Below are 26,305 nucleotides of genomic sequence, written 5' to 3'. Positions count from 1 at the left end.
TTCGCTTTCCGTTCCGTGGTTCCGTCTGAGGTTTCCGTCAGTTGAACCCCGCAACGGAAAGTGAAACCACAGCTTCCGTTTCAGTCACCATTGATAAATGGTGACAGAAACATCGCTAATGGTTTCCGTTCGTCACCATTCCGGCAGGTTTCCGTTTTAACGACGGAATCAATAGCGGAGTCGACTGCACTATTGATTCCGTCGGAAAACCGGAAACCTGCCAGAATGGTGACGAACGGAAACCATTAGCGATGTTTCCGTCACCATTGATATCAATGGTGACTGAAACGGAAGCTGTGGTTTAACTTTTCGTCGAGGGGTTCACCTGACTGAAACCTCTGGAACCCTGGACCTGAAAGCGAACGTTGATGTGAACAGGTCCTAAGATTGGTTATGGTACCATATTTATACAATGAGCTTGGTTTCGTTACAATTTGTATGCAGTAGGTTTGGTTCTATTCATGTATATGCTTTTCAGTCAGAATTCCCAACAGATTAGAAATATCTGTAGCGTACAGCAATAGATATATTATCAGCCACTGTACAGCACAGCCCGCCTGTCTTCCCGCTCGAAGCGCTAAGCGCGCCTTCCCGCGGCATTACAACACAGCGACTTTAGTCATCGTGTACGCGCATGTGCGCATCTCCAGGGGAGGTTTCTTCACTCAGGATTTTACTAGACTCGGCCTCTCCGCAATGTCGCTCTGATCGCCCCACCCTCCCACATGTAGTGATCAAGAGGGAGGAGCTACGGCGCCATTTTTAAAATGTTTCACGAATAAGCTGCTTCTCGCTCTGGAATCAGCGAGCGTTCTGATCTTCCAGCGTCTGAGTGTCCTGTCAGGGACATCAAGGTACTGTGAGTGGATGTTTACATTTCTCAGATTGTACTAGAAGAGAGCATGCGATTCTCTGTCTGGCAGCAGCTGGTACTCCTGTGTGTAGTGGGCACTTTCTGCTGGGCGCCCGCTGGACTATGTATATGATCAGGTGTAGCTCTATGGGCAGGGAGGAGAGGGGTTGCTATGGGAACAGGACGCGTGCTTCAGTTCTTTACCTTTTCTTTACATGTCATTGCATCCGCAATAATAATGTGATTTCAGCTAGACATTAGTAAAGTTAGGCTTGGCTTTGCACTAATCAGACCAATTTTCTAGGCGGAACCATGGAAACTGTTTTTACAGGTATACTCCGCTAAATGAAAACGTAAGGCTCCCTTCACACGCTGCAGATTTTGTTGCAGAAATTTCTGTGACTGAAATCCGCTCTATTCATCTTAATGTGGTTGTTTCCTCAGCAAGCACATCTGCACCAAAATCTGCATAGTGTGCAGGGGTCCTAAGGATAACACATGTAGAGTAAATACTGGTGATTTTCCGCAACAAATTTAGTTGCAAGTCTTCCGCAGCATAATACAGTAGCAGCAAAGCTGAGGAGATTTGAACAAATCTCATCCCCACGCTGTGTAAATGAGTGTCCCAGGCAGAGTGCTAGTAGCGCTCTGCCCGGGACTTTGGCTCTGGGATTGCCCTGATATCACTATCCATATATGGACAGTGATGTCAGGGGCTTCCTCAAAGACGGAGTCCCGGAGCAGAGCCTTACTAGCGCTCTGCCCGGGACTTCAGCTCTGCTCCGGACATCACTATCCATATATGGACTTAGATGTCAGAAGCAGAGCAGGAGTCCCAGGCAGATTGCTAGTAGCACTCTGCCAGAGACTATGGCTCTGGGGTTGCCCCCTGACATCGCTGTCCATATATGGACCGTTAAGTCAGGGGCTCCTCCTGAAGCGGTATCCCCGGATTCCACACCTAGAGGCAGCCCTAAAGGCGCTACCTACAGGGAGGGGGTCAGTGTGGCACTACCAGGGAGGGGGTCAGTGTGGCACTACCAGGGAGGGGGTCAGTGTGGCACTACCAGGGAGGTGGGGGTCGGTGTGGCACTACCAGGGAAGGGGGGGGGTCGGTGTGGCACTACCAGGGAAGGGGGGGTCGGTGTGGCACTACCAGGGAGAGGGGGGGGTCGGTGTGGCACTACCAGGGAGGGGGGGTCGGTGTGGCAATACCTGGGAGGGGGGCTGTGTGGGACTTTACTGCCGCCGTGAGTTTCCCCGCAAAGGGGCCCACTAAGTCTGTGACGCCCAGGGGCCCCTCCTAAACCTGGAGCCGGCCCTGGCTGCTGCCAATCACAGGCTGCAGTGGTCACATGGGATTAAACGTCATCCCAGGAGGCCGGTCTGCAGGACGTCAAAGGGTATGTTTATTTTTTTTTTCTCTATGTGCAGTTTTCCACAGCAGGCATTCCGGCCGAAAAACTGCACCACAATTTGGTGCGGTTTTTCAGACGGAATTCCCTGCAGCGCCCAGTGCGAATACTCTATGTGCTTTTACGCAACGTATCTGCCCTGTGTGAACACACCCTAAAGGTGGTTTTACACGGGCAGAAATCACCCGTGTTTACCACCTATAACAAGCACTAATCGACAATACAGTTTGCCGATTGTCGTTTGTTTCTCCATTCACAATGAGCAACGATCGTTAAGCATGGGGACGAATGATCATTACTGTGATCGTTCGTCCCCATTCATTTCCATCATGTCGGCAGCACATCTCCTTCTTTACGAATGTGCTACCGACTAGCGACCATTTTTTTGGTTGCATAAAATGTTTTTGCTCATTTATCAGCTGATTTTTGCCCTGTTTATACAGTGCAATGATCTGAAACCAGTGTTCACACGTACGCTCTTTCACCCGATCATTAGCTCGTGTACAGGGGCCTTGATGTTCAAAAAAATGGGATCCTCTTTTCAATCGCCATTTATATAAAGATCAGATTTACACGGAGATTAAACTCCCCCCTCAGTCAATTTTAATTCTGGAAAGATTTCAGATGCTAGGAATATTAGGGGAGATTTATTAATACTGCCATAAATTTAGACATTATAAAACTAGATCAGAAAGGCAAAACTGCGCCGAATTTATCACAGTGGTCCCTTTTGCTAGAATTATTATTTTTTTTTTAAACTTTTTGTCTTGCCTCGGCTTTTGGCTGACATACTTTACACCTTTATAATTGCACCACAAAATAGCGTGTGATGTTAATAAATCTGGTACATTTTGTGGCCCCTTTTTCAAAGAAAGTTTTCAAAACTGTCTAGGAAAGTGTAAAAAAAATAATAAAAAATTCAGACACTGTCACTTATTTTAGCGGAAATTTACACCAGCTCCTAATTCTACTTAGTGACTCACGGACAGCGGCGGGACGTCTGACACCCGGACCCCGCACCGATCGGCTGCCTCCGGGCATTGGATGTCCATGACGGAAGCAGAGGGCTACGGCCACGGAATAGCGGCCGAGCTGAAGTTCTGCAACACAGCCGCTATGCAATGCACAGAGCCATCTGCTTCCGGTCCTGTACATTGCATACTGTGCAATGACATCCGGTGTCTGCAGGTAACCAGAGCAGCCGTTCAGTGCGGGGTCCGGGTATCGGACCCCCACTGATCATATACTGATAACCTATCTGGTGGATAGGTCATCAGTTGTCCGGTAGTGGACAACCACTTTAACCCTTTTTTGCCCATTTCACCCCAGAAATAATTTTTTTCCCGTTTCCCAGTACGTTATGGTAAATTAAATTGTGCCATAAAGCCTCCAACTCGTTCTGCAAAAAACAAGCCCTCATACAGCTATGTCGATGGAAAAATAAAAAAGTTATGGCTTAACGGAAACTCGAAAAATTGACCTGGTCATTAAGGTGTTAATAATGTGGTGTGTGATAGAGAATGCCGTAGTTTTTTCTTTTCCTTTTTTTTTTTTCTAGAAAAAAAATCCATGCTATGGGCCTGTAGATTTGGCAAGTGAGCCCTGAAGCTGTCAGGAAAATGTAACAGAAACTTTGGAATAATGATTTATGGTTATTTCAACATCCATGGAGCCGGAGTTATTTCAGTCAAAATATTATCACGCTGGTGCATCTCTCGGGTAATGCCAGTGTGTTTATTTTTTTCTTTTTCCCTTGGCATTCCGGCAACAGGTTGCAACTTGAAGAGAAGGGGCTAGATATATAGTTTATTTCTTGTTGTAAGTAAAAGCTGTTTTGTTGGACTATTCAATGTGTACGTAGCCAAGGACGTGTTTGTAGCAGAAAGCTGCCAGTATAGGGAGGGAGCAATTGGCAAACATGTCATTATATTTACTACGTATTTGTGCCTTTATTCTGTCTAGACCAGATTAATACATAAGCTTTGTGTTTGCATGGACATGAATTCTTCTTCATGTTTTAACTACATTCTGGTTAAATTGATCACTGTGTATGTCGTACCAGCAGTAGGGGATCGGCCCATATGGACCGGTTGACTTTAATATTGTTAATACACAGCTGCTTATATTGTATCTACTGTATAAGAGTTATCAGGTATCCGTCTTTCTCTGGCCTTGCCTTCCACCTTCTAGGTACAGATGTAGCTTACTCCTGTGGGAGATGATGTAAATGAAGCAATAAGAAAGCGGTCTCCTGTTTGCTCTGTGGCATGGTAGCGAGCACTCCTGCATCTGACAAGATGGAATCTATTCCTGCGTTCCCTCCCCAGCTGAGTGGCAGCACTAGTGCCCATATGACAGACACTGAACTACATAAACTTTTAATTAGCGAAAAGATGAGATGTGAAAACCACAGGACCAACTATGAAACCCTGAAAACCGAGCATTCCAGGTAAGGTTCCCAATATTTATTGCAATAACCTGGCGCATGTGCAGTTGAGGTCCATATTGTGAGTTCAGTAACCGTTATTTTTAAGTTCACCCTTTTTATTTTTAACTTTTATATCGTCATATAACTTTTATATCATCCCTGTTCACATTGAGGTTTTTTGACGCGGAAACCGCGCCAAAAAACGGCCAAAAATGCCTCCCATTGATTTCAATGGTAGGCAGAGGCGTTTTTTTTACCACGAGCGGAAAAACCGTCTTGCGGTAAAAAGAAGCGTCATGCCCTATCTTTGGGCGTTTACGCCTCTGACCTCCCATTGACATCAATGGGAGGCAGAGAAAGCGTATTTTGCTGCGTTTTTTTTTGCCCGTAGCACTCAATGGGTGCGAGCGAAAAACGCCACGTGCAGGCAGGTCAAAATCCCAAATGGAATTTTGAGGCAGAATTTTCCTCCTGCAAAAAAACTCTGTGTGAACAGGGCCTTAGATGGTACCTTGGCAGTGAATATTCATTATTATATGCTCGCAGGCTGCAGGCTGACTTCTCGAGGTCTCAGAATGAATGTAAACAGCTGTCCGGAGAGAAGCAGAACATACAGGAAAAATTTCAACTCTTACTTACTGAACTGCGAGGGGAACTTTTAGATAAAACAAGAGAAGTGGAAGAGCTGAAACTACAAGTAAGTCTTTTGCACCTTTTCAATTCCTCATAGGACATGCGGTCAACAATCCTCAAACTCATTCACTTAACCGGTAAAGTAGCGTACATTCTGTGGATCCGATATGAGTTTCTTCTCACAGAAAATAGCATGTGTAACTATGAAGAATGGCGTCACCGTTTTTAACTTTTCTCTTTATTCAAGACTGTTTGTATAACCGATGCACAAAATGCAACAACCGTACAATTCAGTTGCCCTAAAGTATTGCATGACATGAAGTGCCAATTTTGATTGAGGTTTAAAGTGTAGCTGAACGTTTGACATACTTCTGACATGTCAGAAGTTTGGATTGGTGGGGGTTCGAGCACAGAGACCCCCACCAATCGCTAGAACGAAACAGCTGAAGAGTTCGTGTGAGCGCTCAGCCGCTTCGTGTCTGTTCGGCTTTTTCCGGAAATAAATGTATCGTGTACGGGATCATAAACAAACCCTCACACTAATCAATCGATGGAAAAAGCCGAACAGACACGAAGCGGCTGAGCTCTCACACGAGTGCTTCAGCTGCTTCGTTCTAGCGATTGGTGGGGGTCTCAGTGCTCGGACCCCCACCAATCCATCTTCTGACAGGTCACTATGAGATGTCAGAAGTTTGTCAAACGTTTAGCTACACTTTAATATTGTAAATGTTCCTTGATTTTAATCGGCCGCGTTATTTGTAACCCGTGTTCATTATATATTACATCCACCTGATACTACTTAGGTCTTCTGAGACCACTCATTATTTCGCTGCTTGGCCGTCATGACAACTAAATGTGCCAGAGCTTAGAAAGTCTAGTTAAAATCCTAATCACCGTTTATAGAATTTGTTGGCGATTGCAGTGAAATGTGTGTGTTATTGCTTGTCATTTACTGCGTAAACGCGCTTCAGTTTTGTGTCGCACCGCTACCACTGCGTGTGCACATATGAAATCAAACCATTCCTGTTTACCCGCTCGTAGGAGCCGTTAATGCTGCAATTATTTAAATGTTTTGACACCTGGCCAATCTGTTATTTTTTTAATATATTGTTAATATTTACGGAAAGCAACTACAACATCTTTTCCCCATTACAAAATGGCCTCCAGCATGTTACATCTGAAATACTGTGTGTGCCTTTTTTAAAGAAAGATTTATGTTTTTTTAATATTCCTGAGACCTTCATTGTTCACAATACACGTGTTAACTCCTTGGTGACATTCAACGTACTATTACGTTAAATGTATTCCTTCACAATATGGCGCAGGCTCGATAGCTGAGACGGCTCCATAAGTGGCAGGTACCAGCTGACACCCGCCTGCAACTGCCGGTATCGGAGATAACTCCATCCCTGGCCGTTTAACTCCTTATTGCCAGGGTCAACAGAAACCGTGGTATCTGAGCGGTTTGACAGAGGGCGGGGGCTCCCACTGTCTCCCCAATTGGCACCCTGCAACAAAATTGCGGAGTGACAAACTAAAAGTAAAAAAAACCTTTCCCCGTTTTTCACAAAAAATTATATACACAATGAAAAAAAAGCAAACTTAATTGGTATCTCTTCTTCTGTAAAAGTCTGCGCTAATAAAATATCACATTATTTAACCCGTTGGGTGAACGCCGTAGAATTTTTTTTTTTTCCTAATGCAAGCATGGCTGTTTTTTGCTCACTTCCCCAAAAATGGAATTAAAAAATTAACAGAAAGTTGCATATACCCCAAAAGTACCAATAAAAATGACATCGCACTCCGAAAAAAACAAACCTTCACACTAATCAATCGATGGAAAAATAAATTGGTTATAGAACCATGACCATAGAAAAATGGAAATGGTTGCGTCTCCAAGGGGTTAAAGAGGTTATCTGAGAATATGAAAAGTTCCTGTATGTGTCTGAATAGTCACCAGGTAAAGCCACTATAGCTCAGAAGTAATTATATTTCCTTATGTTACCTACCTGTGTGCAGCACTGTTGTTTTAATTATGGGAAGACTTGCTGTGGGTGGGATTACTATGTAAAGGACTACAGTTCCCATGATTCCTCTCCCTCTCACACATTGCCTATATTTACTGCTGCCTGCCCGCCCCTCTATTACAAGGTAGTTCTGTAATCACTCACTGTCTTCCGCGGCAAAAGACAGCCAAAATTTACTACCATTGATTTCAATGGGATATGGAGGCGGTTTTTTACCGCGAGCAAAAAAAAACGCTCACGGGAAAAAGAAGCGACATGCCCCATCTTGAGCCGTTTTCCCTCCTCAAAAACCCAATTGAAATCAATGGGAGACGGAAATACTTTTTTTGACGCGTTTTTTGGCAAAAAACCCTCGCGGTTATTCCATCTTTCTGTTGAAGAGATAGGTTAAAAAAAAAAAGCGTTAACAATCACGGCAAAAATCGCTTTTGGTGCAAAACCACTTAAAAAAAAAACAAAAAAACTCTGTTTGAACATACCCTAACAGAGACATCTCACCTACAGACAGTACATTCATACATTCCTGCATGCAAAGCATCTGCATTTAATTTTTAAAATCTGGATAACCCCTTCAATTCTAGGTGCTGTCACCTCAGAGACTAGACTGGAAAATTCAGCTGCAGCAGGAAGTAGAAGCTCCGATGCGGGAACAAATTCGAAAACTGAATGACGTATGTCCACCACTGCCGGTTTTTTTTCACTTATTTATTTTTTCCTATATCTTTTGTACATATTTGCATTCAGATCTTTTGAGGGTCAATGCCATTGTGGTTTTCTGTGCGTTTTTTCTACAGATATGCATAGTTTAGAGGAGGTGCCTGTTATAATTTTTACTGTATTGTAAGGCTCTATAGAGCACAGTCCAGTCTGATTTAAAAAGGAATTGGTAGTCCAAATCAAGTTTTCATGTTGAATGTTTAAAAAAAGAAAATTTTTTTTTTTTTTTTAAATGTATTATTTATTTTCTGTGTCGTCTATAATAACTTGTTAAGCCACTGTGATGGTGATCACGTGGGCACAGAAGATGTGCCCGAGTGATCACCACAGGAGCCTATAATTGACTGTCAGCCGGTCTTCCACTGCAATGGCTGGGATCGGAGACCAAGTAACCCCTAAATGTCGGCGATGCCACTGCCACTGATGGGTTGCCATGGCAGCCTGGGACCTATCATTAGGCCCCTGCCTGTGGCAGGTCTTAACAGATGCCTTTAAAAATGATGATATGCTGCAATAGGTTAGTCCCCTGGGGGGGGCTAAAAGTGTGTAGTAAAAAAAAAAAAGGGAAAAAAAAGGTTATGGTAGTGAAAAAAATATATTAAAAGTTTAAAAAACCCCCCCTTTTGCCATTTTCCACCTAAAGTTATGTAAAAAATAAAAGTCAACAAAATTGGTATCGCTGCGTCCCAAAAAGTCTAAACTATTACGTTATTTAATGCGCATGGTGAAAAATAAATTGTAAACCCAAAATCGCTGTTTTTTGGTCACCTTAGCTCTCCAACAAAATGTAATAAAAAGTGATCAAAAAGCTCCATGTACCAAAAAATGGTACCAATAAAAAGTACAGCTCGTCCCGCATAAAAATAAGCCTTCACACGGCTCAATCGGTAAAAAAATTAAGTTATGGCTCTCAGAAGGTGGCGACACAATAAACTTTTTGTTAAAAAAAAAAAAAATGTTTTATCAATAAAAGTAGTAAGATTATATATATATATATATATATATATATATATATATATATATATATATAAACTATATAAATTTTTTATCACCGTAATCGTATGGAGCCACAGAATAAAGATGTCATTTTTGCCGCATGGTGAAAGCCGTAAAAACGAAACCCAAATAACTGTTAAGGAATCCGTTTTTTTCCAACTTCAGCACGCAAATAATTTTTTTTCAGTTTCCCAGTACATTATATGGGACAACTCCTCCCGCAAAAAATAAGCCCTCTCACCACTCTATTGACGGAAAAATATAAAAAGTTATGGCTCTTGGAATTCGGGGAGTGAAAAAACGAAAATCAAAAATAAAGAAATGGCTTTGTCCCGAAGGGGTTAATTTTATTTATTTTAGTTCTGTATTGTACTTCGAGGGGTAGTCCCATTTGAACCACCTCAAACCTTGGCGATCAACTGTCATTGGTGAAGCTGTGGTAGGGCACACATTTTCTCTGCTATTAAACGGCACCTATTCAAAACAATAGGCCGTCCATGTACTGCATGGTCATGCTGGGGCAGGAGCCGCACTTTGCAGCAGTTCTACAATCTTCCTTACTATTTTGAGGGGTCATGAGTGGGTACCCCCTGTTATAATGTCAATATGCTCTAAAAGGGTGACCACTACTGATGTAGATTTCATATTACAGTTCAGATCTGCTGTGACAATACTTACATTTCCAGGCTGTTGGGATAGAAATTCTTTTTACCGTTTTTAACAATCATGCTTATAATATTTGCAGGAAGTTAAAAAATACAGAGGAGAATACAACAAACTTCGATATGAAAATGGTATCCTTACAACTCAGTTTGAACACCAGAGGGAAGAACAACATCGAATGTTAGAAGAACAAAATATGAAATATGAAGCTCAGGTGATACATTATTTTTCCTGTGTCCGGTTAGTGTTATGCACGTGCAAAAAGCACCAAAGGTCAATTGAAAAGTGTTTATTTACCTACTGGAACACGCTGATGGTAATACTTCCCCTGATGAGGGTATTTATGAAAGATCACTTTATCTGAACCACTACTACTCAGGATACCTAGACTATGGTCTGTTTCATCTATGCGTAAAATATATTCTATTAGTAAGCAATATTTTCTAGATTGTGGCACGCTTAAGAACTGGAGGAGGGGGTTTAGGAGGCAATGGTCTAGCTTGTTCTTTGTAAAGTATTGCGTTTTTGGCCGCCATATCCCATCATAGTTTTTTAATCACTTTTCTGATATTTCACTTTTATAGATTACACAGCTTGAAAAAAATAAAGAAGAACTTCATCATCAGATTCAAAGTATTGACTCCTCAAGAGATAACAAAAATGTAGAGGCTCTGCTAGCGGAGAAAGTCTTACTATGCCAAAAAGTGGGGGATTTGAAAGCTGAGGTGAAAGAACTGCGTGCCGAGAGAGAGCACTATGGTTCACAAGCAGAAAATGTCCAGAGGATACAAGTGCGGCAGATGACTGAGACTCAAGCAACTCTCCGATCTCTTGAGGTTGTAAATAATGGACAAGAAAGAATTACAGATGCTGCAGGGATATGAAGTATTACAAGTCACCCATTGAAATCTACACAGAAAAAGGCACATTATCAAAAGTGGGGAGCTGGGGCTAATAAAGGGGATTTCTGATCAGGAGGCCCCCTCTATTACATTTATCATGCCTTTATTGGGTATACAGAAAGGGGTTGTCTACCCATATATATATACATGTTTCAGCTCACTCCACGGAGCCTTTCTGGAGGCCACCAAAAAGTGGTGGTGGACTCCAGAAAGGCTCCGTGGAGTGAGCTGAAACATATATATATATATATATATATATATATATATATATATATATATTATTTTTATGGTAAAGTAGCTAACCTTAAGAATACCTCAAGTATAGAAATGGGTTTCAATGTAACATTAGTTATTGCAAACCTGCAGGAATTCCCTCATTCTGTGACAATTCAGCTATTTGGCAAAACCGTATACAGTCCCTCTGGGCTACATATGAGATGACTGTGCATAGCAATAGGAATAAAATACTCCAAATAAGTTCTTGTATGTTTTACGATGCCAATTTACTTTCTATAGGCTGAGAAGAGGTCTTTAAAACTGCAGCATGAACGTTTGGAGAACGAGCTTCAGGCAGCCACAGGACAAAATGACGTTTTAAATGAGAAGTTGCACAAAGCGAAGAGTGATGTTCATACTCTTACTAGCAAAGTAAGTGTTAAATGTGAACCACATACATAGTGCCAGATGCATTTTTATGCAACTAAATCTTAACCCCTTCCCGACATTTGACGTACATGTACGTCATGGAAAGCATTGACTTCCCGCAAAATGCCGTACATGTACGTCAAACGTTTGGCACCGGCTCAGAAGCTGAGTCGGTGCCATCATCGTCGGATCTCAGCTGTATCTTACAGCTGACATCCGACTGTAACGGCGGGGACCGAAATTAGCTTCGATCCCCGCCATTAACCCCTTAAGTGCAGCGCTCAAACGCGATCGCTGCACTTAAGGTGTTTGCAGCTCATCGGAGCCCCAGCAATGAAATTGCCGGGGTTCCGGTGGCTGCAATGGCAACCGGAGGCCTAATACTGGCCTCCCGGTCTGCCTAGCACCGAAGCCGGTCAAGATCCGCCCGGCGGCGGAGCCTGATGGGCTTCCGTAGCTGCCGGCAAGATGGCGCCGGGTCAGGAGCTGATCCGGCGTCATCAGCGGTGGAGGTCAGCTGTACTGTACAGCTGACATCCACCTGTAACGGCAGGAACCGGAGCTAGCTCCGATCCCTGCCATTAACCCCTTCGATGCAGCAATCGAAAGCGATTGCTGCATCGTAGCGATCGCCAGCCCTGACAGGCAATCGGGACTGGCGACTGCTGTTATGGCAACAGGAGACACAATGGTCTCCTGCTCTGCCATTACGGAAGCCGATTTAGGCCCCGCCGGGAGGCGAAGCCTAAACGGCTTGCTGTCAGTGAATGACTGACAGATCTAATACATTGCACTACATAGGTAGTGCAATGTATTAGAAAAAAAAAAATCTGACCGTTGGACCTTCAAGTCCCCTAGTGGGACTTGAGAAAAAGTGTAAAAAAAGTATAAAAAAGTGTAAAAAAAAGTGCAAAAAATAAAAGTTTGAAAACAATAAAAGTTTCAAGTAATCAAATAACACACAATCCCCCTTTTACTCTTATCAAGTCCTTTTATTATTGAAAAATAATAATAAACCATATGTATTTGGTATCGCCACGACCGTAACGACCGGAGGTATCAAAATATTATATTATTTATTGCACGCGGTGAACAGCGTAAAAAAAAACCGTAAAAAACGTTACCAGAGTTTCTGTTTTTTGGTCACTTTGCCCTACAAATATTACAATAAAAAGTGATCAAAAAGTCGCACGTATCCAAAAATGGTACCTATAAAAACTATAGCTCGTCCCGCAAAAAACAAGCCCTCATACAACTCCGTCGACAAAAAAATTAAAACGTTATGGTTCTCACAACTTGGCGACAGAAAAAATACATTCTTTTTACAAAAGTAATTTTATTGTGCAAAAAGTTGTAAAACATAAAAAAGTGCTATAAATTAGGTATCGCCGGAATCGTACTGACCCACAGAATAAAGGTAACATGTAATTTATAACGCATGGTGAACGCTGTATAAAAAAAACAAAAAAAGCTGTGCCAGAATTGCGTTTTTTTGTTTACCTGGCATCCCAAAAAATAGGATAAAAGGTGATCAAAAAGTTGCATGTACCCCAAAATGGTACCAATAATAACTACAGCTCGTCCCGCAACAAACCAGCCCTCATACCACTACGTCTATGAAAAATAAAATTAGTTATGGCTCCAATAAGTCAGGAAATAAAAAAATATGCAGTTGTGCCCGAGGGGAACATTTCTTCTGTTTCAAGAGGCGATTTATCAAGGACCTAAAATTAGGGAACCAGGAAGGGGAGGGCCCAAACATATCCGCTGGAAGCGACGGTGCCCGTATTATACCAGGACAACACTTTCCCAGCAAAATTCCCCAAACTACAAAGGCGTGGAGTGTGGACCAAAAGGGGGATAAGAAATGACACCATTTATCAGTGCGACACCGGCCTGTGCAGAAAGGATTGCTTCACAGCGTAACACACATCTATGGATTATTTTTATTTTTTTATACCACCTGACTATGCCCCTTATATACTCCGCCCCGCTTACATGTACCCCCACATTATAAAACACCAGCAATACTCAAACAAATATAGTACCAAGCAAAATCCGCTCTCCAAAAGCCAAATGGTGCTCCCTCGGCCCTGAACCCTGCAGCGTCCCCAAACAGCAGTTTCCTTCAACATATATGGCATCGTCATACCCGGGAGAACCCTTTTAACAATTTTTGGGGTGTGTGTCTCCAGCGTCATAAGCTGGCGGTCCTTCCCATCTGAGCCCTGCGGTTTGCCCAAACAGCAGTTTATGACCACATATGGGGTATTGCCGTACTCGGGAGAAATAGCTTTACAAATGTTGGGTTCTTTTTTTCCTTTATTTGTTGAGAAAATGAAAAAATTTGCGCTAAAGCTACGTCTTATTGAAGAAAAAGGACTGTTTTTATTTTCACTGCCCAATTCTAATAAATTCTATGAAACATCTGTGGGGTCAAAATGCTTACTACACCCCTAGATGCATTCCTCAAGAGGTGTAGTTTCCTAAATGGAGTCCCTTTTTGGGCGTTTTCATTGTTTTGTCCCCTCAGGGGCTTTGCAAATGTGACCTGGCCTCCGCAAATCATTCCTGCTAAATGTGATCTCAAAAAGTCAAATAGTGCTCTTTCCCTTCTAAGCCCTGCCGTGTGTCCAAACAGCCGTTTATTACCACATGTGGGGTATTGTTTTACTTGGGAGAAATTGCTTTACAAATTTTGTGGTGCTTTTTCTCCTTTAGTCCTTCTGGAAATGAGAAAAAATTAGCTAAACCTACATTTTCTTTGAAAAAATGTAGATTATTATTTTCAGGGCCTACTTCCAATAATTTCTGCAAAAAAACTGTGGTGTCAAATCGCTCACTATACCCCTAGATAATTTCCTCAATGGGTGTTGTTTCCAAAATGGGGTCACTTGTGGGGGGTTTCCACTGTTTTATCCCCTCAGGGGCTTTGTAAATGTGACATGGCCTCCGCAAACCATTCCTGCTAAATTTGAGTTCCAAAAGCCAAATGGCGCTCTTTCCCTTCTCAGCCTCGCCGTGTGTCCAAACAGCCGTTTATTACCACATGTGGGGTACTGTTTTACTCGGGAGAAATTTCTGTACAAATTTTATGGTGATTTTTCTCCTTCAGTCCTTGTGGAAATGAAAAAAAATTAGCTAAACCTACATTTTATTTGAAAAAATGTAGATTTTCATTTTCACAGCCTACTTGCAAAAATTTCTGCAAAAAACCTGTTGGGTCAAAATGCTCACTATACCCCTAGATAATTTCCTCAAGGGGTATAGTTTCCAAAATGGGGTCACTTGTTTGGGGTTTTCACTGTTTTGTCACCTCAGGGGCTTTGTAAATGTGACATGGCCTCCGCAAACCATTCCTGCTAAATGTGAACTCCAAAAGCCAAATAGTGCTCTTTCCCTTCTCAGCCACGCCGTGTCTCCAAACAACCGTTTATTACCACATGTGAGGTATTGTTTTACTCGGGAGAAATTGCTTTACAAATTTTGCGGTGCTTTTTCTCCTTTAGTCCTTGTGGAAATGAGAAAAAAAATCGCTAAACCTACATTTTCTTTGAAGAAATGTTGATTTTAATTTTCACCGCCTACTTCCAATAATTTCTGTAAAAAACCTGTGCGGTCAAAATGCTCACTGTACCCCTAGATAATTTCCTTGAGGTGTCTAGTTTCCCAGATGGGGTCACTTTTGGGGGATTTTGACTGTTTTGGCACCGCAAGAGCCCTTCAAACCTGACATGGTGCCTAAAATATATTCTAACAAAAATAAGGCCCCAAAATCCACTAGGTGCTCCTTTGCTTCTGAGGCCGGTGCTTCAGTCCAGTAGCACGCTACGGCCACATGTGGGATATTTCCTAAAACTGCAGAAACTGGGCAACAAATATTGAGTTGCATTTCTCTGGTAAAACCTTCTGTGTTATAAAAAAAATTGTATTAAAAATGTATTTCTGCAGAAAAATATGAAATTTGTAAATTTCACCTCTACTTTGCTTTAATTCCTGTGAAATGTTTAAAGGGTTAAGACATTTTCTAAATGCTGTTTTGAATACTTTGAGGGGTGAAGTTTTTAAAATGGGGTGACTTTTTTGGGGTTTCTAATATATAAGGCCCTCAAAACCACTTCACAACTGAACTGGCCCCTGTAAAAATGGCCTTTTGAAATTTTCTTGAAAATGTGAGAAATTGCTGCTAAAGTTCTAAGCCTTGTGAGGTCATAGAAAAATAAAAGGATGTTCAAAAAACGATGCCAATCTAGTGTAGACATATGGGTGATGTTAATTAGCAACAATTTTGTGTGGTACAACTGCCTGTCTTACAAGCAGATACATTTAAATTGAGAAAAATGCTAATTTTTGAAATTTTTCGCTAATTTTTGGTGTTTTTCACAATTAAATACTGAACATATCGAGCAAATTTTGCCAGTAACATAAAGTCCAATGTGTCACGAGAAAACAATCTCAGAATCGCTTGGATAGGTGAAAGCATTCCGGAGTTATTACCACATAAAGTGACACATGTCAGATTTGAAAAATGAGGCTCTGTCAGGAAGGTCAAAAGTGGCTAAAGAGGGAAGGGGTTAAAAGCTGTGTACACCTTTGAAAACGTTTTGTTTGTTTGTTTTTTTAATAAAAATGTGTATAACTGTGTTTTGGTGCAACTTTTTAAATACTTTTTATTTAAAAAATATTGTAACTTTTTTAGATACAGTTACTTTGTATCCTGTATAACGAGAAGCTGTATCTTGCGCTGCGACCTGCATGGCGGACGGGTACAGTGACAGCTAGCCCTGTGTGTCTCTGACACGCAGGATCCACCCATTATCGATCACATTTAAGTTATGAACTTAGATATGTTCGATAACAGGTGGATCTGACACGCAGGACCCGCTGACACTGAACCCGTCAGTCCCGCAAGATACAGCTGCTCTATATACCGTATACAAAGCTGCTGTATCTCAAAAAGTAAAAATAGTTTTTAATAAAAAGTAATTATAAAGTTGCACTAAACACACAGCTACACATGTTTATAAAAAATAATAATTCAGAGGTGTATATAGCCTTTAATCCCTTGGCGCATAATCATGTACATGCACGGCATAGGAAGGCAACAGATCGTGTGGGCACAGAAGCCCTGCCAGCACGATCACCGCGGGAGCCCGGCTGTGAATGACAGCCGGGCTCCTGCTGCGACGACTAGGATTAGAGTAACCTCCGATCCCGGCCGTTTAACCCCTTAAATGCTGCGGTCAATAGAGACCACAGCATTTAAGTGGTTTGACAGAGGGAGGGTGCTCACACTAACACCGATCGGCGGCCCACGAGCACTGATGGGTTACCGGGCAGCCGGGAGCCTAACCAAGGACCCCTGGCCTGCCCTGGCTATATGCCTATTAGGCCGTGCCAGCGGTGTGGCCTAATAGATTGCCTGTCCGTTTTACACTGACAGGCAATAATGCTTTGGTATACAAAGTTTACCAAAGCATTATATCTACGATCAGAGGATCACATTGTAAAGTCCTCTAGTGGGACGAAAATAACAAACATTAAAACCGTTTAATAAAGTTTATTAAAAAATAAAAAAGATGACATTAAATATGAAAATAAAACCACTTTTTCCCCATAAAAAGTGGTTTTATTTATTAGTAGTGTACGAAAAAAAAAAAAAATACACATCCCTGGTATATTTGCAATCGCAATGACCCGAGCAATAAAGTTAACACATCAATTAAACTGCCAGTTAAACACCGTACAAAAACAAGGGCGAAAATCCACCAAAAAAAAAGGCCATATGGGCAGTTGTTGTCCTCCTGAGACATCCCCTTTGCTCACTGTATAATGGAAAGTTCTAAACTTTCTAATCTACCTCATCTTTGAATTCCTCACCATTTTTAAGTTTGATTGCTGTCAGTGGATTAAAACATTCCTGTTTACAGCTACAGGCTGAAAACACATAAACCTAGTCCTTCTCTCAGCTGAGGTGAATTCAATTGTATCTAGTTTAGGTATATATATATATATATATATATATGAGTTAATTGCCATACGTACCTTAGAGAAGAATCCCTATAGAACAAATGCTTGCATTAGTCATCCTATAGGGGAAACCTGCCCTGCTATGGATTCTGGTAGATTCACAGATCTAAACATTAGAAAAAAATTATTGACTATGGATATTTAGGTACAAAAGGATTGCAATAAAAAAATACTAATTATGTTTCGCAAATCCTTGTACCCTCATTTTAACCCCCTCCTGACTGCTCACTGTCTTGGCAGGTGGTGCAGGTCCGAAGTCTTTTGGCAGTGCTATAGCAAAGGCATATGAGCGCTCCCGGGAGTGCTCATTCTCTAAGCAGGAGCTGTAACTAACAGCTCCTGAACTTGGAGAAGCCTCCTGAATACAGCTGGGATCGGAAAAAAATCCAACCCCAGCTGTTTAACCCTTTGATCGCCATGGCCCGTGACCATAAAAACCTACACATATTAGATATCTACACGACCGTAATAACCTGAAGAATGTATATATCGTGAAATGTGAACGGGATAAAAAAAACGCAGCAGAATTAAATTCTATAACTTACCCAGCACGTTTTTCTACCCCCAAACCGCGAAGAATAAAAATACAATTTCTCCTACACAACAATCAATGAAAAAATAAAACAATTATGGCTGCTGAAAGACAGAGGCAAAACAGAAAATGTAACTGGTCGTTATGCCTTTTCAGGCCTTGTAATTAAGGTCTTAAAGCATATCTTTACCTTTTGGAGCCTCGTTTTACAGTTTATATACAGATATAATAGTTTTAGATCCTACATTTTAACCCTTTCGTTGCCAGGGGTTTTGTTATAATTTTGACATTTCCAAATCTAAAAAAAAAAAAACTGAAAAAAAAATATAATTATACTCCCATACCTACAGTATATATTTTCTGAAAGTAGACACCTAGCACATTGTGAAAATGCCACTTAGCACTTTACATTCATGGGAGCCTCCATGCAATTTTCATCAAACTAGCGGTTTGTAAACAATGTATAAAAGTCATGTTTGCGGCTTAAAGGCTTTGAAAGTGATTTATTTAATTATTTTTTTATAAAAATGTCAGTGTGTTTTGTGCCACTTTCAAATTCGGTTTTATTTAAAAATTATTTTTACTTTTTGAGATACAGCTGCTTTGTATTCTGTATACAGAGCAGCTGTATCGTTTGCTGAATCCTGTACCCGTCAGGTCCGCGGGACTTACAGGTTCAGTGAAAGTTCATAACTTAGATGTGATAGATTACAGTTGGACCCGACACGCTGACACTGAACCCATCCGTCCCGTGGACCTGACAGATTCAGGTCTTCGCGAACGATACAGCTGCTTTGTATAGAGAATATAGAGCAGCTGTATCTCAAAAAGTAAAAATCATTTTTAACAAAAACTAATTTGAAAGTTGCACCAAACACACCAACATTTTTATTAAAAATAATAAAAAATCACTTTCCAAGGTGTACATAGCTTTTAAAGTCTGAACCAAGCAGACCTCACTTTTTTTTTTAACGGTAAGATGTTCACTACATGCCACCTATGCCTGTGTCTACGTGTACATTTCTTCACAAAATCTTCAAAACTGTAGAGACCAAAGACTTTTGTGTAAGGCCTCATTTACACGAACGTGATATACGTCCGTGAGACTCGCGTGCTTTTCACGCGGGTCGCACGGACCTATACAAGTCTATGGGGGCATGCAGACAGTCCGTGAGTTTTGCTCAGCGTGAGTGCGCTGAAAAAAACTCACGGCGTTCTAAAAATCTGCGTTTTTCGCGCATCACGCACCCATTGAAGTCAATGGGTGCGTGAAAACCACGAAGGTCGCACGGAAGCACTTCCGTGCGAACTGCGTGATTCGCGCAAGAGCTGTCAAACTGAATGTAAACAGAAAAGCACCACGTGCTTTTCTGTTTACAAACATCCGAACGGAGTGTCTTAGAGATGACCGAACCAAACTTCACCGGGTTCGGCCGAACTCGTTTTGACCGAACCAGGCAGGTGACAGTCACTGTCCAGGGTGCTGAAAGAGTTAAACTGTTTCAGCACCCTAGACAGTGACTTCTGATCCCAATATACATGAACGTGTAAAAAAAAAAAAAGTTCTGACTCCCGGCTTCTTCCTCCAGTCTGACCTCCCGGGATGACAATTCAGTCAAAGTGACAGCTGCAGCCAATCACAGGCTGCAGCGGTCACATGGACTGCCGCGTCATCCAGGGAGGTGGGGCCAGATGTCAAGAGAGGCGCGTCACCAAGGACGCGTCACCAAGTCAACGGCCGGGAAGTTCTCGGTAAGTACGAACCTCTTTTTTTTTTTTAAACAGGTTACTCGATATGGTGATCGGAATTCACTGTCGAGGGTGCTGAAAGAGTTACTGCCGATCAGTTAACTCTTTCAGCACCCTGGACAGTGACTGACGTCGACTAGCCTCATCTCTATGATGGCGGCTGCGCGAAAATCACGCAGCCGTGCATCATACACTGATGACACACGGAGCTGTCAAGTGCCTTTTGCGCACGCAAAACGCGGCGTTTTTTTGCCTGCGCAAAACGCACACGCTCGTGTAAATGAGGCCTAAAACTGTTTAGTCAGGGACAAATGGTCTAATTAGGCGCAGTGGGTGCTTTATATGTTCAACTGCGTTCCATAATTTACCAGGTACAGCGTCATAGACATCCAGTTCTTTGCCTGGCCCCTTCAGTCCTAAGGGATAGGCCATCAATATAAAAGTCGTGGATAACCCCCCCTAAGTAACAAATTTGTTTTTAATTGTCAACTCTTTCGCACTAAAATAAAAATATGATTAAAGTGTACTTCCAATGATGGGGTATGATATGTTTCCCACCAGAAGTTTAGGCAGCCAGATGACACCGGAAGCCTCTCTTTTTGCAAGGGAGGCTTCTGGCGTTGCATCCTTGACTGGGCAACCAGACCGCCCACTCTCCAGGTTGTGCCTTCTGCTGTCCGTTTTAAACTTCTTGAGGAAGATGCAGGTCACACAAATATTGGAGCTACCCTTTAACCTGTAACAGGGAGTCGAATATTGATGGTCTTCCATACCTGTCAGTCCAGCCATACTCTGATGCTAAGCCCTCAGATTTTTTACTTTTTGTATTTATTTTCTTAACATCAGATTGATGAGCTCAAACATTCCAAGAAAATTGAAATTGACAATATAAAACTAGAAGCTGCCAGAGCAAAGAATGGTGCTGAGAAAGACAAAGACCGGATTCAAAGTCAACTTGAGGGTAATAAAACGCTTGTAGTTTAAAAAAACAACAATATTTATTTTTATATTTCCTGTCACAGATTCCTAATTTTTTATGCATATTGGACCTCTTTTTTTGAGTGAACCAACTCTATAGAAGACCATTTTTACTGTAATTTTGGATGTATATCTCAAAAAGGTTTTAAAATACACATCTATAGATGGCTATAAAGATCTCTATAATATATGCGGTCAAGATGTGTAATAAAAATTGGACAAAAAATGTAAAACTGTTAGGATCTATTCACACGACGGCGTCCGAGTGGCTGATTTGCATCCGTTTTGCGTCCGTTCCGGGCAGTGTTTCCGTTTTTAACTGTCGATTTTTGACCCGTTTTGCATCCATTTTTTTTCCCCTGTCCGTTTTAAAAACGGATGAATTTCATTTGTACATTTTTTTGCCACACACTTCCCTCTGTAGATAGTGCCACACAGCCCCCCTTGTAGGTAGTGCCACACAGACCCACTTGTAGGTAGTGCCCCACAGCTCCCTTGTAGGTAGTGCCACACAGCCCTCTTTTACATAGCACCCCCCCCCCAATAGATGGCACCCCCCCTACCTTTCTGTAGATAGCACCACCTTTCCAGGAGAAGTCCCTGACTGTCAGGGACTTCTGGAGCGGAAACACCGGCCACAGCACCAGGGATCCTGCTTCAGAAGTCCCTGAAGTCACTGTGTCCATATATGGACAGTGAAGTCAGGGACTTCTCCTGGAGCGGAAACATCGGCCACATCGTTGCTGAAGCTGTGGCCGAGGATTGGGGATTCCGCTGCTACAGGGAGCAAAAAAAATATCCTCCTCACATGCACTTCGCACTGGTTTCCCTGGCCGTCAAAAAGTCGGTCGTGGGAATAGCCCCATTTGGGGTCTATTGTTCCAACTGCGCCCTTTTTTTTTAAACCCTGTTGTGTGAATAGGGCCTTAGTCAGATTTTGCGTGCCTTTTTAGTTTTCTTATCTAAGTCTCTGTGTGGCTGATGCATTTCTACATATAATAAGTTGCTTTTAAACCAATATTAATTACGTTATGTTTTTAATCCTTAGCAATAGGGACTGAAAATGAAATTCTGAAAGCATCAATGGAACATCAGAAAGAATTACTGGCTGAAAAGGAACGGGAATTAATACGTAAAATTCAGGCTGTTAAAGAAGCAGGATTTCAACAAATTGCCACAATTCAGGATGAAAGGTGAGCTGAAATTATAATATATAAGGCTATGTTCACAAGCTTAACAAAAAGCGGCTGAAAATACAGAGCTGTTTTCAAGGTACTAGAGGTTTTTTTTGCAGCCTTTTTTACGGCCGTTTTTGGAGCCAATGGAAAACGGCTCAAAAAAAAACGCTCAAGAACTGACCCTTCTTTTTACGCGCCGTTATTTGAAAATGAGGCGTAAAATGACGCCCCGTTGGAACAGACCGCCCTATTTCCCATTGAAATCAATGTGCAGATGTTTGTAGGCGTTCTGCTTCCGAATTTTCTGCCTTTTTCGGGACGTTTACGGCCCGAAAAAACGGCTGAAAATAGCCTGTGTAGACATACCCTCAGTGTTACGGCTTTGTATTTGTTCTATGACTTTTTTTTTTTTTTTTTTTATTCACATTGGCTTCTGTTTTTACTACTAGGCTTGAACTGGAAAACAAAATATCTGAACTAGAAAAGTATAAAGAAGAGAGAGAGCAACAAAAACATTCTGAAATCAGGCAGCTGGAAGAAAAACTGCGTATTGCACAGTTAGCAGAGGAATCTGCTAGAAGAGAACTTCTGAGTTTAAGGTTACTTTGCTTTAATGTGGTAATGTGTGAACATGAAGTTCAATTTGAAAGAGCATTATGTTAGGATCTCTTTAAAGGGGTTGTCCAGTCCCTAAATGGCCTATCCTCAGGGCAGGCCATCAATAACTGATGGGCCGAGGTCCGTCTCCCGGGACCCCTGCCGATCAGCTGTTTTGAAGGGGATGCAGTGCTCATATGAGCGATGCTTCCCCTTCATTTCTACTTGCTCACTGTGAATTGTCGACACACATTTAGCAGCGATTCACAGGTATTGCAGCCTTTTCTCCCTTTCACTTCAATGGGAGAAGAAGACTGCAATACCCAGTAGCGGATTAGATAGACCATAGGCCCTGGACTATTACCCAAACTTGAGCCCCCCCCCTTCTCTACAGCTGCCCTGCCACGCCGTAACTATTTTTAACACTACCTTTTTGTGCAAGCATTAACGAATGGGTGTTACGGGTTCCCCTTGTCAAAGGGCTGTGCCTCTACATACTGTCCATTTCCAACCATCACTGACCGTATCACACTGTGCAGGGACACATCCTCCTGACAAGGGGAATTGTAACACCCATTTGTCTATCAGTCCTGGACTGCACAAAGATATAGAATACACGGATTTCCTATAATAAACATGTCAGCAGAGGTGACAGATTCTCTATAAATCCAGTGACTCATAGGTGACATCTCTTTTGATTCTAGTAGTTTTCTTTCCTCTTTTCTTCTCCATCTGGTCCAGAACTCATGACGACTTCTCCGGGCCATGACCCATTTCTGCAGAATTTGCCACTCGGATGTCTTCGGCTCCTCACTTTTTGAACCTATAAACGAAAATAAAATTCTCGTGGTGCCATACACTGTGCCCCTAAATATAATAACCATACACTGCGCCCCTGAATAAATTCTCATAATTGATTTATTATTTTTTTTCTTTTTTTTTGAGTCTTGCATCCACTTTACCTAAACCACTGTGGCTCTTTAGACAGTCTTTGCCTACGCAATGATGCTTCTTATTTACTTAAATAGCACAGTGGATGCACGGTAGCACTCGGGAGGGAAAAAGCTGAAAGGAACTTGGTCCCTGTGTTCTCGGGATTAGTGGGGGTCCCAGCGGCTGGATCCCCATCGATCATAATGTTATGGCATACACTAGAGATATTCCATAACGTTATAAGATGGGAATATCAATTAACACCTTTACATAGAAGTGAAAAAAAAAAAATGTTAAAGCAAAAGAAAGTTTAGGCAAGTGTTCTTGAGGAACTTTCTGCCCAACTTTCCTAAAGTTAATGCAAGTGGGGGAGCTGCATGCTGTATGTTACAGCTTTCCCTGCTTATTTTGGCTTCTCATCTGATGTCTTCTCAGTGCTGTGCGCCTCCTACATTTCCCACTCTGCTGCCCCCATGGTTCATCTTTTTTCCTCAGTTTTATTGTTGCCCCATGCATCCCCTCTTTTCCATACTATCCCTGTGCCCCTCCAGCTTCCTTTATGGCAGTGGAGATCCGCACTCACACCAGCCATATTGCTAAATGATAAAATAAAAACCTTTCTGCTGGAAACAGCCACTAGGGGGAGCTTCTTGTAAACAGATTTTTACAGCTGACATTTAGTTCAATAGTAGCAGTATTTATCCACATACAGTGAGCTACTCTTAGTGGTAAAGTTCCAAACTGAAGTATATGGTGCTTTGTTCTATTGTATTGCATCGTTTTTGCAATTTTTGTCTTGTATTTATTATTGTCTTCTGATTAGGTCAAAACTTCAACAGCAAGTGGCCTATGCAGAGCAAATTAAAAAAGAGAAACTTGATGAAGCAGACTTAAAACAGGTAACTAAATACATGCATACAAATAGTTTTGATTTTGAAAAAAGATCAAAGATTCAAGTGCATGAATTTCTTAAGTTTTAGTTGAAAAAACAGCCAATCCGTTTTGAAATTACACTGGCAATAGTTTTTAACCCCTTACCGCACCCTGACGTTAATGCACGTCAATGTGAGCAGTCCCTTCGCGCACCTTGACGTGCAGTAACGTCAGTGCTTTGACAGTTAACCGCCGCGCAGCGCTACACCGCAGCGGCGGTTAACTGTGCAGGGTGTCTGCCCTGCATTCCCCGTTGCCGATCAGCGGCCCATCGCCGCTGATTTCGGCAGTTAATCCCTTAATTGCGGCGTTCGATTTTGAACGCCACAATTAAGGTGTTTAGCGCCGATCGGCAGCCCCCATGTGAAATCATGGGGGCTGGCGATGGTACCCATGGCAACCGGACGCCAGACAATGTACCCCAAAATGGTACCAATGAAATCTACAGATTGTCCCGCAAAGAATAAGCCCTCACACGGCTCCGGCGGTGAAAAAATAAAAAAAGTTCTGGCTCCCAGAATATGGCGATGCAAAATGTGCAGTGTTCCAAAAGCGGATAAGATCAGGCGCCATTTATAAGTGCCACAAAGGCCACATATCTGCGGATTATTATTTATTTACCGCATTATTATACCCTCTTATTATGCCCCTGATGTACTCTGCCCAGTCTACATTTGCCCCCACATTATAAACTGAAATACCAGAAAAACGCCAGAGCTACTACCAAGCAAAATCTGCGCTCCAAAAGCCAAATGGTGTCCCTCCCTTCTGAGCCCTACAGCGTGCCCAAACAGCCGTTTACGTCCACCGATATGGCATCGCCATACCCGGGAGAACCCGGTTAAAATTTTATGAGGTATTTGTGGCACAAACTGGGCACAATATATAGTGCACTAAAATGGCACATCAGTGGAATATATAGCGCACCATGACTTAATAGCATGTAGTGGTGTGTGGGGGGTGACCTATGGAGCGTCTCACGCGCTGAGCCCGCGCCATACGCTGCAGGTGCCAGCTGTGTATTACAGCTGATACCCGGGACTAACGGACAGAAACAGCGAACACGCTGTTACAGGTGCCTGTAAAAATGACAATATACTGCAATACATTAGTATTGCAGTGTATTCTACCAGTGATCTAACGATTGCTGGTTCAAGTCTCCTAGGGGGACTAATAAAATATGTAAAAACAAAAGTAAATAGTTATTATTAGTGGAAAAAATTAAATAAATATTTAAAGTCCAAAAAGAAACCCTTTTCACATTTTTTCTCTAAAGTAATGTAAAAAAAATACACAAAATTGGTATCGCTGCGTCCGTAAAAGTCCAAGCTATTACAATATACCATTATTGAACTCGCACGGTGAACGCCGTGAAAAATAAAGAATTTTAAACGGCAAAATCACAGTTTTTTGGTCACCTTCGCTCTACCAAAAAAGTAATAAAAAGTGCTCAAAAAGTCTTATGTACCAAAAAATGGTACCAATAAAAACTACAGCTCGTCCCGCAAAAAATAAGCCCTCACACCACTCTATTGACAGAAAAATAAAAAAGTTGTGGCTCTCGGAAAGCGGGGAGGAAATACGAAAAAGAAAAAGCAAAACATTGTTCAGTTCGGAAAGGGTTAATTACATTTTAATGAAAAAACCATTTATGACCACATGTGGGGTATAGCCGTACTCGGGAGAAATTGCTTTACAAATGTTGGGGTGCATGTTCTCCTTTATCCTTTGTGAAATTGAAAAAATTCAACATTTTAGTGGAAATAATGTTGATATTAATTTTCACGGCCTAGTTCTAATAAATTCTGCAAAAGGCGTGTGGGGCCTAAATTCTCACTATACCCCTAGATAGATTCCTTAAGTGGTGTAGTTTCTCAAATGGGGTTACTTTTGGGGGGCTTCCACTGTTTTGGCCTCTCAGGGGCTTTGCAAATTCGACATGACACCCAAAAACTATTCCAGCTAAATTTAAGCTCCAAAAGCCAAATAGCGCTCCTTCCCTTCTAAGCCCCGGTGTGAGTCCAAACAGCAGTTTATGACCACATATGGGGTATTTACGTAATCAGGAGAAATTGCTTTACAAATATTGGGGTGCT

The 26,305-nt window shown here is 42.0% G+C and overlaps 1 protein-coding gene across 3 annotated transcripts in view; it reads left to right on the top strand.

Annotated features, from left to right (window-relative positions):
* The first annotated feature begins 645 nt into the window (after positions 1–645).
* The window catches only part of CEP83 (centrosomal protein 83), a 37,334-nt gene continuing 11,674 nt past the window's right edge, over positions 646–26,305 (top strand). The window contains exons 1-12 of one of the 3 annotated variants that reach the window (XM_075856839.1): positions 646–854; positions 3,827–3,987; positions 4,459–4,717; positions 5,243–5,393; positions 7,938–8,027; positions 9,815–9,946; positions 10,317–10,568; positions 11,151–11,282; positions 20,437–20,551; positions 21,617–21,761; positions 22,196–22,345; positions 24,100–24,175. In XM_075856839.1, the coding sequence (XP_075712954.1) occupies positions 4,536–4,717; positions 5,243–5,393; positions 7,938–8,027; positions 9,815–9,946; positions 10,317–10,568; positions 11,151–11,282; positions 20,437–20,551; positions 21,617–21,761; positions 22,196–22,345; positions 24,100–24,175 (1,425 nt within the window). In that variant the 5' untranslated portion in view covers positions 646–854; positions 3,827–3,987; positions 4,459–4,535. Of the gene's footprint in view, positions 855–3,826; positions 3,988–4,064; positions 4,087–4,458; positions 4,718–5,242; positions 5,394–7,937; positions 8,028–9,814; positions 9,947–10,316; positions 10,569–11,150; positions 11,283–20,436; positions 20,552–21,616; positions 21,762–22,195; positions 22,346–24,099; positions 24,176–26,305 lie in introns of those variants that run through there. The other 2 variants (XM_075856837.1, XM_075856840.1) reach the window with 2 other exon arrangements.

The sequence above is a fragment of the Rhinoderma darwinii genome, chromosome 3 (genome assembly GCF_050947455.1).
Source record: "Rhinoderma darwinii isolate aRhiDar2 chromosome 3, aRhiDar2.hap1, whole genome shotgun sequence".
NCBI classification, from domain to species: Eukaryota; Metazoa; Chordata; class Amphibia; order Anura; family Rhinodermatidae; genus Rhinoderma; species Rhinoderma darwinii.
The sequence above is the reverse complement of the archived record's forward strand: the minus strand, read 5'-3'. Positions and strand labels throughout refer to the sequence as shown.